Here is a 12,609-nt window from a genome sequence, read left to right as displayed (position 1 = left end):
GCCCCGGACAGGCTCAACTTCAGCGCCCTTTGGGGGGGCGGGGCCGGGGGGGGCCGAGTCGGTGGAGGGGCGGGGCCGAGGTGGGGGGGCCGAGGCGGGGGGGGCGAGGCCGAGGCGGGGGGGGGGCCGAGGCTGGGGGCGGGGCCAAGGCGGGGGGGCGAGGCGGGGGGGGTGGGGCTGAGGCGGGGGGCGGGTGGGGGGCCGAGGCGGGGCCGAGGCGGGAGGGGAGGCGGGGCTGAGGTGGGGGGGCGGGGCCGAGGCGGGGGGGGCCGAGGCAGGGGGGGGCGGGGCCGAGGGGGGGGGCAGGGCCGAGGCGGGGGGGCGGACGGAGGGGTGGCCGGAGGGGGGGGGCAGACGGAGGGGCGGCCGGGGGGGGGGGGGGGGGGGGGGGGGGGGGGGGCGCTTTGGGGAGGGGGGGCGCTTTGGGGAGGGTGGCCGCCCTGGGGAGGGCGGCCACCGCGCATGCGCTGGTTGGCACCGGCCCAACTGCGCATGCGCGGGACCCGAGTCTCTGGCGCCCCCTAACACATGGCACCCCGGGCGACTGCCCGAGTTGCCGGTACCTTGGGCCGGCCCTCAGTGCCAGTACGTCCTTTCTCAAGTAAGGAGACCAAAACTGAACACAGTACTCCAGGTGTGGCCTCACTAACACCTTATACAATTGCAGCATAACCTCCCTAGCCTTAAACTCCATCCCTCTAGCAATGAAGGACAAAATTCAATTTGCCTTCTTAATCACCTGTTGCACCTGTAAACCAACCTTCTGTGACTCATGCACTAGCACACCCAGGTCTCTCTGCACGGCGGCATGCTTTAATATTTTATCATTTAAATAATAATCCCGTTTGCTGTTATTCCCACCAAAATGGATAACCTCACATTTGTCAACATTGTATTCCATCTGCCAGACCCTAGCCCATTCACTTAACCTATCCAAATCCCTCTGCAGACTTCCAGTATCCTCTGCACTTTTTGCTTTACCACTCATCTTAGTGTCATCTGCAAACTTGGACACATTGCCCTTGGTCCCCAACTCCAAATCATCTATGTAAATTGTGAACAATTGTGGGCCCAACACGGATCCCTGAGGGACACCACTAGCTACTGATTGCCAACCAGAGAAACACCCATTAATCCCCAGATCTCTGGATTATTAGTCCTGTGACAATACCACTGCGCCACTGCCCACCCTTTAGTCTGCTTCCCACAGTGAAATGGGTCTGTGCTCCTTCCTGTTGCCACAGCACCCTCGATGTGACAGAGACGCGGAGGTCAGGTTTGTTTTGATGCTATTTTCATCCCCTACCCCCCTCGGCCCCACCCACACCCATCCCACCCCCGTCCTCCATTGGTACCCCGTTCACTCCCTGCATTGGCAAGTAGAGCTCCTCAGTGCAGGAAATGGGAGCGTGTGTCTTTGGAAGGACATGTTGGTCCCCATATTGTTTTTTGAGGGATCTTCAAGGAGCCACCCACCGCCATGGTCACCCAAAACCTCCTCACCCATTTACTCCCACATTAGATATGAAACAAATTTCCGTTTTGTCGTTTGTGGGTACAATAGATGTCAAAGCACTTTTCAACGAAGGACAGGGAAGCTCTCCCCAGTGTCTCGGCCAACATTCAGTCATCACTAAAACAGATGATGTGGTCATTCCCAATTTCCTTCTTGCAGAGGTTTTCTGCGTGCAAACTGGTTACTGTGCTTCTTTTTTTAAATAATCCTTATTGTCACAAGTAGGCTGACATTAGCACTGCATTGAAGTTACTGTGAAAAGCCCCTCGTCGCCACATTCTGGCGCCTGTCCGGGTACACAGAGGGAGAATTCAAAATGTCCAATTCACCTAACTCCATTCACCTCAGTCTTTTGGGACTTATGGGAGGAAACCGGAGTACCCGGAGGAAACCCACACAGACACGGGGAGAACATGCAGACTCCACACAGACAGTGATCCAAGCTGAGAATCGAACTGGTATCCTGGCGCTGTGAAGAAACAGTGCTAACCACTGTGCTAACGTGCTGAAATTCCGACCGTGGCTACACTTCAGAAGTTCTGAAGGGTTCTATATTCTGAAAGGCTCGCCATAAATGCTAATCTTTCTTTCCCTTTATTGAAAAGGGAATTGTCAGCTTTCAACTGCTTTGTGTTCAGTGTTGGTTTTCAGGCACCTGCTATTAACAGCTTGATCCTTGTACTATAGCCCCATATATTAAGGTTTACCTGCTGGAGAACGGTGTGTGCATAGCAAAGAGGAAAACCAAGTTATCAAAGAAGTCTCTGGACCCTGTCTACCAACAAGCCCTGCTGTTTGATGAGGGCCCACAAGGAAAGGTTTTACAGGTCAGTGCTGACAGTCATTCACATAGTTCAGTCATTAATTGGAGCAGGGTGCAGTTCGGTCGTGTTCATCCTGTTGGACTAATAATCCAGAGAGCATGAGCTCAAATCCATCATGGTGCATGCAGAATTTGAAGTCAGTGTAAAAAATTTGGCAATTAGAAACATAGGAACAGGAGTAGGCCATTCAGCCCCTCGTACCTGTCCCACCATTTATTGAGATTAAGACTGATCTGTGACCTAGTTCCATGTACCTGCTTTTGGCACATATCCCTTAATAGCTTTGCTTAAGAAAAATTAAACATCTGGTATTATTAAAAGTGACGTAGAACCTGTCAAAAAGATCATCACTAATGTCCAATAGGGAGGGAAACCAGAGGAGAAATCAAACAGTCACAGCCGACTCAGTGCACAACACAGCCAGTAAATCCTACCCGGCATGCCACACCTCGTGAGATCAAACGGGACATCTTGGGGAGTCGCCAAAGCAATCGGAGGCCCTCTTGTGGTTAGCCTTGGGGAAGGATGGCACCCTGGCACTGTTGATGCCACCTGGACTCCTTGGCGTTGCCAGACTGACACCCTGGCAGTGCCACCTGGGTGCTAGCCCATCACTAACAGGGTGCCTGGATGGCAGTGCCATGGTCCCAGGATGGCATTTTTCCCATGCCGGAGAACGGGCCCAGGAATGCCGTGCCCTTATGAGTTGGTGTGCAGCAGGCCCGAGGACCCCCAACAGGTAGGTTGGAGGGGGGGGTCCAGTGGTCACGTTGGGGGGTCGAGATGGCGTCCCTGTCTCTCCCTGCACTGGCGAATGGAGCTCCTCAGTGCAGGAAATGGGAGTGGGGGCCTTTGGAAGGACATGTAACTATGGAAGGTCAAAGGTAACTATTCCTTCCATGGGGGCAGACCACACATGGGCCAATGCCATTGGGCAAGGGAGAGGAAACCTAGGAAATGCTAAATTTTTTCTGTAGTAATAGAGCTTTGACAAAGTGTCATCCAGACTCAAAACGTTGGCTCCCTTCTCTCTCCACAGACGCTTCAGACCTGCTAAAATTGTGCAGCAAATTGTGTTTTTGTTTCTATAATAATAGGGCCTGGTATATACAGGGTTAATGTGGGACTGTGTACAGTACCGCCCACACAGGGATGTAAGACGGCACATGCTATAGAGCCAGATTCAGTTTAGAGATGGTTGAAGATGTGCCAAGGTACCTGTGCTCTCTGCTATATATATGTATAAAGTCATGAGTGGTTAATAAAGACTTGCTATTAATATTAATATCAAGATGAACAACCCTATCTTGGTGTCTGAAGCAAGATTCTTCAGTATCAATCATAAGACCATAAGACGTAGGAGCAGAATTAGGCCACTCGCCTCATCAAGTCTGCTCCGCCATTCATTCATGGCTGATATGTTTTTCATCCTCATTCTCCTGCCTTCTCCCCATAACCCCTGATCCCCTTATTGATCAAGAACCTATCTATCTCTGTCTTAAAGACATTCAGTGATTTGGCCTCCACAGCCTTCTGCGGCAAAGAGTTCCACAGATTCACCACCCTCTGGCTGAAGAAATTCCTCCTCATCTCTGTTTTAAAGGATCGTCCCTTTAGTCTGAGATAGTGTCCTCTGCTTCTAGTTTTTCCTACAAGTGGAAACATTCTCTCCACGTCCACTCTATCCAGGACTCGCAGTATCCTGTCAGTTTCAATAAGATCCCCCCTCATCTTTCTAAACTCCAACAACTACAGACCCAGCGTCCTCAACCGTTCCTCATATGACAAGTTCTTCATTCCAGGGATCATTCTTGTGAACCAACTCTGGACCCTTTCCAAGGCCAGCACATCCTTCTTTTGATACGGGGCCCAAAAGTGCTCACACTACTCCAAATGGGGTCTGATCAGAGCCTTATATAGTGTCAGAAGTACATCCCTGGTCTTGTATTCTATCTCTCGTGACATGAATGCTAACGTTGCATTTGCCTTCCTAACTGTCAACTGAACCTGCACATTAACCGAAATAGAATCGTGAACAAGGACTCCCAAGTCCCTTTGTGCTTCTGATTTCCTAAGCATATCCCCATTTAGAAAATATTCTATGCCTCCATTTCTCCTTCCAAAGTGTATTACCTCACACTTTTCCACATTGTATTACATCTGCCACTTCATTGCCCACTCTCCTAGCCTGTCCAAGTCCTTCTGCAGCCCCCTTGCTTCCTCAATACTACCTGTCCCTCTACAGATCTTAGTATCATCTGAAAACTTAGCAACAGTGTCTTCAGTTCCTTCTTCCAGATCATTAATGTATATTGTGAAAAGTTGTGGTCCTAGCACCAACCACTGAGGCACACCACTAGTTACCGGCTGCCATCCTGAAAAATATCCTTTTATTCCCACTCCCTGCCTTCTGCCAGTCAGCCAATCCTCTATCCATGCCAGGACCTTACCCTTTACACCATGGGCTCTTAACTTATTTAAGTCTCCTATGCGGCACCTTGTCAAAGGCCTTCTGGAAATCTCAATAAATCACGTCCACTGGTTCTCCTTTGTCTAACTTCCTTGTTACTTCCTCAAAGAACTCTAACAGATTTGTCAGACTTGACCTGCCCTTGACAAAGCCGTGCTAGCTCAATCCTATTTTATAATCAATTCCAAGTACTCCGCAATCTCATCTTTAATAATGGACTCAAATCTTACCAAGTCAGGCTAACTGGCCTATAATTTCCCATCTTCTGTCTCCCTCCCTTCTTAAACAGGGGTGTTACATTAGCCACTTTTCAGTCCTCTGGGATCCTTCCTGCCTCCAGTGATTCTTGAAAGATCACAACCAATGCCTCCACAATCTCCTTTATAACCCTGGGGTGTAGTCTATCCGGTCCAGGTGATTTATCCACCTTCAGACCTTTCAGTTTCCCCAGAACCTTCTCCTTAGTAATGGTCACTGCACTCACCTCTGCCCCCTGATTCTCCTGGAGCTCTGGCATCCCACTGGTGTCTTCCACCATGAAGACTGAAAATCAACTATTCAGTTCCTCTGCCATTTCATTGTTTCCTATTATTACTTCTCCGGCCACATTTTCCAGTGGTCCAATGTCTATTTTTGCCTCTCTCTTACCTTATATATTGAAAAAACTCTTCATATCTTCATTTTAAATGACTAGCTAGCTTGCACTCATACTTCATCTTCTCCCCCCCCTTATTGCTTTCTTAGTTGTCCTCTGCTCACTTGTAAAGGCTTCTCAATCCTCTGGCTTCCCACTAATCCTCGCCACTTTGTGTGCTTTATCTTTAGCTTTTATGCTGTCCTTGACTTTTCTCATCAGCCATGGATGCCTTGTCCTCCCCTGAGCATGTTTCCTCATCCTTGGGATGAATTTCTGCTGTACCTCCTGAATAACCACCAAAACCTCCTGCCATTGCTGTTCCACTGTCTTCCCTGCTAGGCTCCTTCTCCAATCAACTCTGGCCAATCCTCCCTCATGTCTTTGTAGTTACCCTTATTTAATTGTAATACTGTTATATCTGATTCCAGCTTCTCCCCCTCAAACTGCAGGGTCACTGTGGTCATATTGTGGTCACTGCTCCCTAAGATCCCTAATCAAGTCTGCCTCATTACACATCACCAAATCCAGAGTTGCCTGTTCCCTAGCAGGCTCTGTCACAAACTGCTCCAAAAAACCATCTCTTAGACATTCCACAAATGGGATCCACTACCAACCTGATTTTCCCAGTCCATGTGCAGATTGAAGTCCCCCATGATTATTGTAATATTGCCTTTTTTACATGTCTTTTCTATCTCCTGATTTATTTTCTGCCTCACATCCTGACAACTGTTAGGGGCCTGTACGTAACTCCCATCAGGGTCTTTTTACCTTTGCGATTCCTCAACTCTACCCGCAGAGATTCTATGCCTTCTGATCCTATATCGCTCCTTGCTATTGATATTTCCTGTGCTGTACGGGTCCTGGGAGTGTTTGATGGGGACAGTGTAGAGTGATCTTCTCTCTGTATCTGACCCTGTGCTATACCTGTTCTGAGAGTGTTTGATGGAGATAGTGTAGAGGGAGCTTTACTCTGTATCTAACCCCATGCTGTACCTGTCCTGGGAGTGTTTGATGGAGATAGTGTAGAGGGAGCTTTACTCTGTATCTAACCCCATGCTGTACCCGTCCTGGGAGTGTTTGATGGGGACACTATAGAGGGAGCTTTACTCCATATCTAACCTTGTGCTGGACCTGTCCTGGGAGTGTTTGATGGGGACAGTGTAGGGGAAGCTTTACTCTGTATCTAACCCCGTGCTGTACCTGTCTTGGGAATGTTTGATGGGGACAATGTAGAGGAAGCATTATTCTGTATCTAACCCTGTGCTGTACCCTTCCTGGGAGTATTTGATGGGGACAGTATAGAGGGCGCTTTACTCTGTATCTAACCCCGTGCTGTACCTGCCCTGTGAGTGTTTTATGGACACAGTGTCGAGGGAGCTTTCTCCCTAATAACACCGTTATGGAATTTTCTTTCTATAAATAATATTTATTGATTTAATGAGCAAAGAATTTACAGGATCAATCCCCAAACCATTTTTGTCAAATAAAATTGTCCTCTTTTACTAACTCTGCTGATTAAATAGTTGTTCCTGATTTACTTCCAGGTCATAGTGTGGGGTGATTATGGTCGTATGGACCACAAATATTTCATGGGAATGGCCCAAATCCTATTGGAGGAGCTCGACCTATCAACCCTGGTTTCTGGCTGGTACAAACTCTTCCCATCTTCGTCTCTTGTGGACTCGACAGTGACCCCTATCACTCGCCGTCTCTCTCAGTCTTCGCTGGACAGCAGCACAGGGCCCGCTGGCCATTAAATATTTCAGAAGACAGGGACCAGAACAAGTGCAGATCATCAGAATGCCAAGAGGTGGCTGTAAATACTGTCCGTGCAATTCAATCAACTGCTGCTATTGCTAGTTGTCTGTTATTTCATTTATTTTCATTGACCTTGGAAGTGTGGGTAAAATGTGCAAACATGTGCACTCATTAAGTATCTGGAGAAATTGCTTTTGTATGTACAAGGGATATCGTGCAATAGAGGGAGAACCTTGCACCATCGTAGTGTGAAGAGAAACCTTCCTGTTTCTGATAGCACTGTACACACAAGGCGACAACTAAATCCACCAAAAAAATTAAGTATTTGGCACCAATTGATGTAAACAATCAAATGGATTGTCAAGAGAAGCCATGAGATTCAGGCTGTAGAGAGACCAATCCCAGGAGTAGGTTGTTAGATAGATACCGCTATGCACTCATTGCTATCAGGTTTTCTTGTCAAGGAGCCCCAGCCAGCTTGAATTCCTTTGGCTTTTCCCTTAAGACTTTGCTTCAGTTTAATGCGTTCGGAATGTAGCTATAAAGGTTCTCTTTCAGAAGTGATGGAAGATGTCGGCATTTCGACCACTTGGCAAGTGGCTTTGACCCTTTTTTACTCGGATAATATTCACTCCTGACCCCTGCTTGTTTAATGTAACAATCCCATGATCCTACCTGAGCCTTACCAAATGTCTCTGAGCATGAGTGTCCTCCTACGAATGAGGTTATGAGAAGACATGCTGAGTATCTTTGTATCCTTTGCACAGGTGTAGGCACAGCCATCCTTTAGCATCCTGAACCCCCATAACCAGCTACTGTTCACCCTTCCACAGACTTCCCAACAGGTAAATGAGGTTAGGTCTCAGGCAGGACAATACAGACAGCGTTTTCCATGCTTTGCACTCTCAATGAAGTTGACTGAGATCTAATGCACAGTCCCAGTCAACCTAATCTCTTCTCATTTCCACTACTTCACTAATTTATCTCACTGCATCCTAGATATACGAACTATGGAACTTTTGCATGTTCTTTCCATCTTATACTGTGTTAACTCAATGGAATATGCGCTGCAATAGTGTGTGTTCCAGAAATCTGGAACTCTGACCAATGTATTTAGGTGACAGGCAGCAAAGGAATCAGAAGGGCTACTATTTTATTTTACTTCAATTAGCTGCACTAAGGACCTTAGACCCAGAAAATCTCCTAAACAGTCAAACACAACGATGATACTGTTTAAAAGAAATTGAAACCAGCCTTGTATAGAACTTCTGGGGGGAGTGAAAGTATTTCTCGTGCTTGGATCAGGCCCAGGCATCAACTCTACCCTCGTGTCGTTGGCACAGAAGGAGGCCCCAAAGATGAGCTATTCCAAACGCCAACTAGCCAATAAAAAAGCCGACATGGTGTCACTCCGAGCCCCCCCAAGAAGAAATTAAAAATTCGCAGAAAATTGTTAAAAATATTCCAAATTAATGGTTGATTAAAGAAACCAGACCAGAGAGTTCACCAAGACCTGAGGAAAGAACACAATCTGCACCAGAGGACACACCATCGGCGAAGGATTTCACACCGCCCAGAAAGATGAGAAACTAGGCCTACATGATAGCTTTCAGGAAGATGTGGGTCTAACCCTGGCCAATGGCCATGAAACCTTCACCATCTGCAGATTTTAAAGGAATAAGGACAATAATGACTATTAATGTTGGATTTCTGAGAAACGATGTGAAATCAAAGGCTATTGGAGACCATTTATTTTTTAAAAAAAGAAACTGGAAAAGGACAGAAATTCTTAGAGGTAAGCACTTTATGGTTTTGTAGATGTTCACAGTGATCTCCTGAGGAAATCCATAAAGAACTTGAATGGCACCGGTGATGAGGAATATTAGGATCTAAAGTTATTTCCCTTCATCCTCACCCTCAAGAGTCTATGGACCCGGAGACGTGACAATGAGCCAATTGATAAGGTATAATTAAATGTGATATTTTGTCCATTTATGCCAGAAATGTAGCACTATCACTCATGTAGCTGTGATCTCACTATGTTTCACATCACTGCAATAGAGCAGAGCCAGCCTAATGTTGGTTCTTGAATATATGAAGAGTAAAGATTAACTATGCTCGGTTCTGGCCAAGACATGATGGACCGTTGGCTGCAGTCTAAAACATACCCGCGATGAACTGAAGTTGCGAGTGTTTGGACAGTTGGATAAATGGCAGGGGAGGTGGGGAATGGTTATCATCATCTGGCCTGCCACTGTTGAGATGTTCCAACACAGCAGAGTAGAAGACTCAACCATCAAAGGAAAATTGCATCTCTTGTTTCAAAAGATGCCCGTGGTATTTACATGCTGATGGGAATCTCACCTCACCCATTGTGCGGGAGCCGTTATGCAGATTTAAGTCTGCGACTGAAAACCAATTTTGTACGAGCACTGAGATGGTTTTTAATTAAGAACTTTATGCAGTTTTACCATCAAATTAAAATCCAACTCATCAGATAACTTACTGTTAAAAGGGCATTTTCTTCTTGTATAAGTAATGTGATTTTCCTATCAAACTGTCAGATGTCTCAACATTGGTTTGATATAATAATTAATGACTGTCGTATAAAGTTTGTTCAGAATATGATGCACTTATTGTTAGCCTTGATTGCACTGTCTTTGTGAAGTACTCGGTGCATTAAGCATCTCTATATTGTATATGTACGTGACATTTTCACTCAGAATTGTAACAGATAACAAGAAAAAGACCACCTTTTAGGGGCTTCCATCTGTGTTTGATAAAGAATTGCTGCAGTGAGGGGATATTTAGCTTTTCAATTTCCGTCTAATTTTCTCAGCCTCAATTTCTTAAAGGTGAGGGATGTACGTTCTCCCAGTCTTTTGTGCATAGTTAAAGTTCTCATACGGATCCACAATTGTGAGTCTCACAGCGAATCAGATTCCATCCCTTCCCAACACTGAGCACAGCTGTACACTTTCTGGGTTGGATTCAAATGGGAGCAGGAACCTTGGGTGATACATTCCCTGCCTTCCTTTCTTGGGAAGACACAAACTGGTTGGAATGTCGGCCACTTTGATCCATGAGATCAAGCAGTATAGAATCGGCCAGGTACCAAATCTGTCACCTCCTTGGCCTAACTGCCTCAAACAGTCCAATGATTCACTGGTGACAACGGGGTTTAAATTCAGCAAAGTAAGGGTTGTTATTAATGGAATAAGCCTGGACAGAGAAACAGGGAGAGGAGATTGAGGGAACTATGTCCACTGATTGGGGAGTATAGGATTAGGGAATTTAGATTAGGGAAATTAGATCCACACTTCTCCAGAGTGAAATTAAGAAACACTTCTATAAGGATGCTAAAAGTTTGCACTGTGCATGTTATGTGGGTTTACAGGGGTTACGGGGATAAGGCCTAAGTAGGTGCTCTTTTGGAGGGTCGGTGCAGACTCGATAGGCCGAATGGCCTCCTTCTGCATTGAAGGGATTTTATGGTTCGGAACTCACTTCCCTAATGGCAATTGCTGGTCACTCAATTATGAATTTTAAACCTGAGACCAATCGATTTTTGTTAGCCAACGGTGTTACGGAACTTGGAGCAAAGATGGGTGAACAGTCAGGTAGCAAATCGGCCATGATCTAGAAGGGCTGAATGGCCGACTCCAGTTTGTCTGTTCCAACATGCAGGATAGATCTGAACAAATGGACTAACTTTATGGCTGAGATTTCCCACAGCACCACCAGCACCATTGCTCAGTACTGTACTGTCCAGTACATGCGTTTGAGAAACCTATTGTAAACATGGTGTTTTAAAGGAGCCTGCAGACAAGACATCAATGTTAAAGTCACGTCTGTCCAGTACAGTATTTCAGACTATAGAGTTTGAATTTAAATTTTTACATTGTTTTTTTTTCTCCAGTCAAAGAGTGTCCTCGAGGAACCTAACTCTGGCTTTGACATTGATTCCAATGGGAAACCCAGGCTTCACTTAAAGGGGTTTCGCTTAAAATGACGATTTTCAGAAATGCAACCACCACGTTAAGTGACGACTCCCTGCATTGAAAAAGCTGAGAAATCTTTTTTTTTAAATGTTAATTTTTAAAAATATTTTCAACTTGCTTGGGGCTCTTTCTGTGATCTCCTTGTCAGATTGTTCAAACAATGCCTGAAGTCTAGGATAGACCTTTCATCCTCAGAGTTAAATCTGGTCAAATAAAAGCTGGTCCCAGTAAAGAGTTGGTTGATATCCCTCTCAAGCAGTGAAATTAGGCTGGGTTTTGAAGGCTGCCCCGTGCAGGAAAGCAGGCGGCTGGACCTATAAAATTGAGCACCATGTCGTAGAGCCATACAGCAAAGAAAAGGCCCTTTGCTGCATCATGTCTGCGCTGATCAAAAACAACCACCTAACTATTCTAATCCCATTTTCCAGTTCTTGGCACATAGCCTTGTGTGTGCTCTAGGATTGAAAGTGCACATCTAAATACTTCTTAAATGTTATGAGGGTCTCTGCCTCCACCACCCTTTCAGGCAGCGAATTCCAAACTCCCACTACCTTCTATTTTTAAAAAAACTCTCACAACCCCTCTAAACCTGCAGCCCCTTACCTTAAATCTAGGCCCTCTGGTCATTGACCCCCCCCCCCCCCCCCCCCCCACCCCCCCCCCCCCCCCCCCCCCCCCCCACTGCCAAGGGGAAAAGTTTCTTCCTGCCTACTCTATCTATGCCCCTCATAATTTTATACATCTCAATCACGTCTCAGTCTCCAAGGAAAACAAACAAAATCTATCTTAATTTCTCTTCATAACTAACACTCTCCAGCCCAGGCAACATCCTGGTAAATCTCCTCTTCACCCTTTCCAGTGCTATCACATCCTTCCTATAATGTGGATTCCAGAACTGCACATAGTGCTTTAGCTGTGACCTAACTAACGTTTTATACAGTTCCAGCATAACCTCCCTGCTCTTAAACTCTATGCCTCAGCTAATAAAGGCAAGTATACCATCTGCCTTCTCAATCACTGTATCCACCTGCTCTGCTACTTTAAGGGACCAGTGTACAAGCACACCCTCTGATCCTCAGTGCTTCCCAGGGTCGTGCCGTTTATCATATATTCCTTTGCTTTGTTTGGCCTGCACATGCATCACCTCACATTTATCCAGATTGAATTCCATTTGCCACTGATTAGCTCATCTGACCAGCCGTCCATATCCCCCTGTAATTTAAGGCTACCTTCCTCACTATTTACCACCCCATCAATTTTTGTATCATCCGCAAACTTACTGATCAACCCTCTTACATTCATATCTAAATCATTTATATAAACCACAAACAGCAAGGGCCCCAACACTGATCTCTGTGGTACCCCACTGGACACAGGCTTCCAGTCAGAAAAACATCCCTTGA

General features: G+C 46.2%; 1 protein-coding gene across 5 annotated transcripts in view; it reads left to right on the top strand.

Annotated features, from left to right (window-relative positions):
- The window catches only part of rims3 (regulating synaptic membrane exocytosis 3), a 376,753-nt gene extending 366,801 nt beyond the window's left edge, over positions 1–9,952 (top strand). For all 5 annotated transcript variants that reach the window (XM_038802068.1, XM_038802076.1, XM_038802039.1 and 2 more), the window contains 2 exons: positions 2,204–2,343; positions 6,992–9,952. In XM_038802068.1, the coding sequence (XP_038657996.1) occupies positions 2,204–2,343; positions 6,992–7,204 (353 nt within the window). In that variant the 3' untranslated portion in view covers positions 7,205–9,952. The remainder of the gene's footprint in view (positions 1–2,203; positions 2,344–6,991) is intronic.
- Positions 9,953–12,609: the final 2,657 nt, after the last annotated feature.

This window comes from Scyliorhinus canicula, chromosome 1 (genome assembly GCF_902713615.1).
Source record: "Scyliorhinus canicula chromosome 1, sScyCan1.1, whole genome shotgun sequence".
Taxonomy (NCBI): Eukaryota; Metazoa; Chordata; class Chondrichthyes; order Carcharhiniformes; family Scyliorhinidae; genus Scyliorhinus; species Scyliorhinus canicula.
This window is presented reverse-complemented; position numbering and strand designations above follow the sequence as displayed.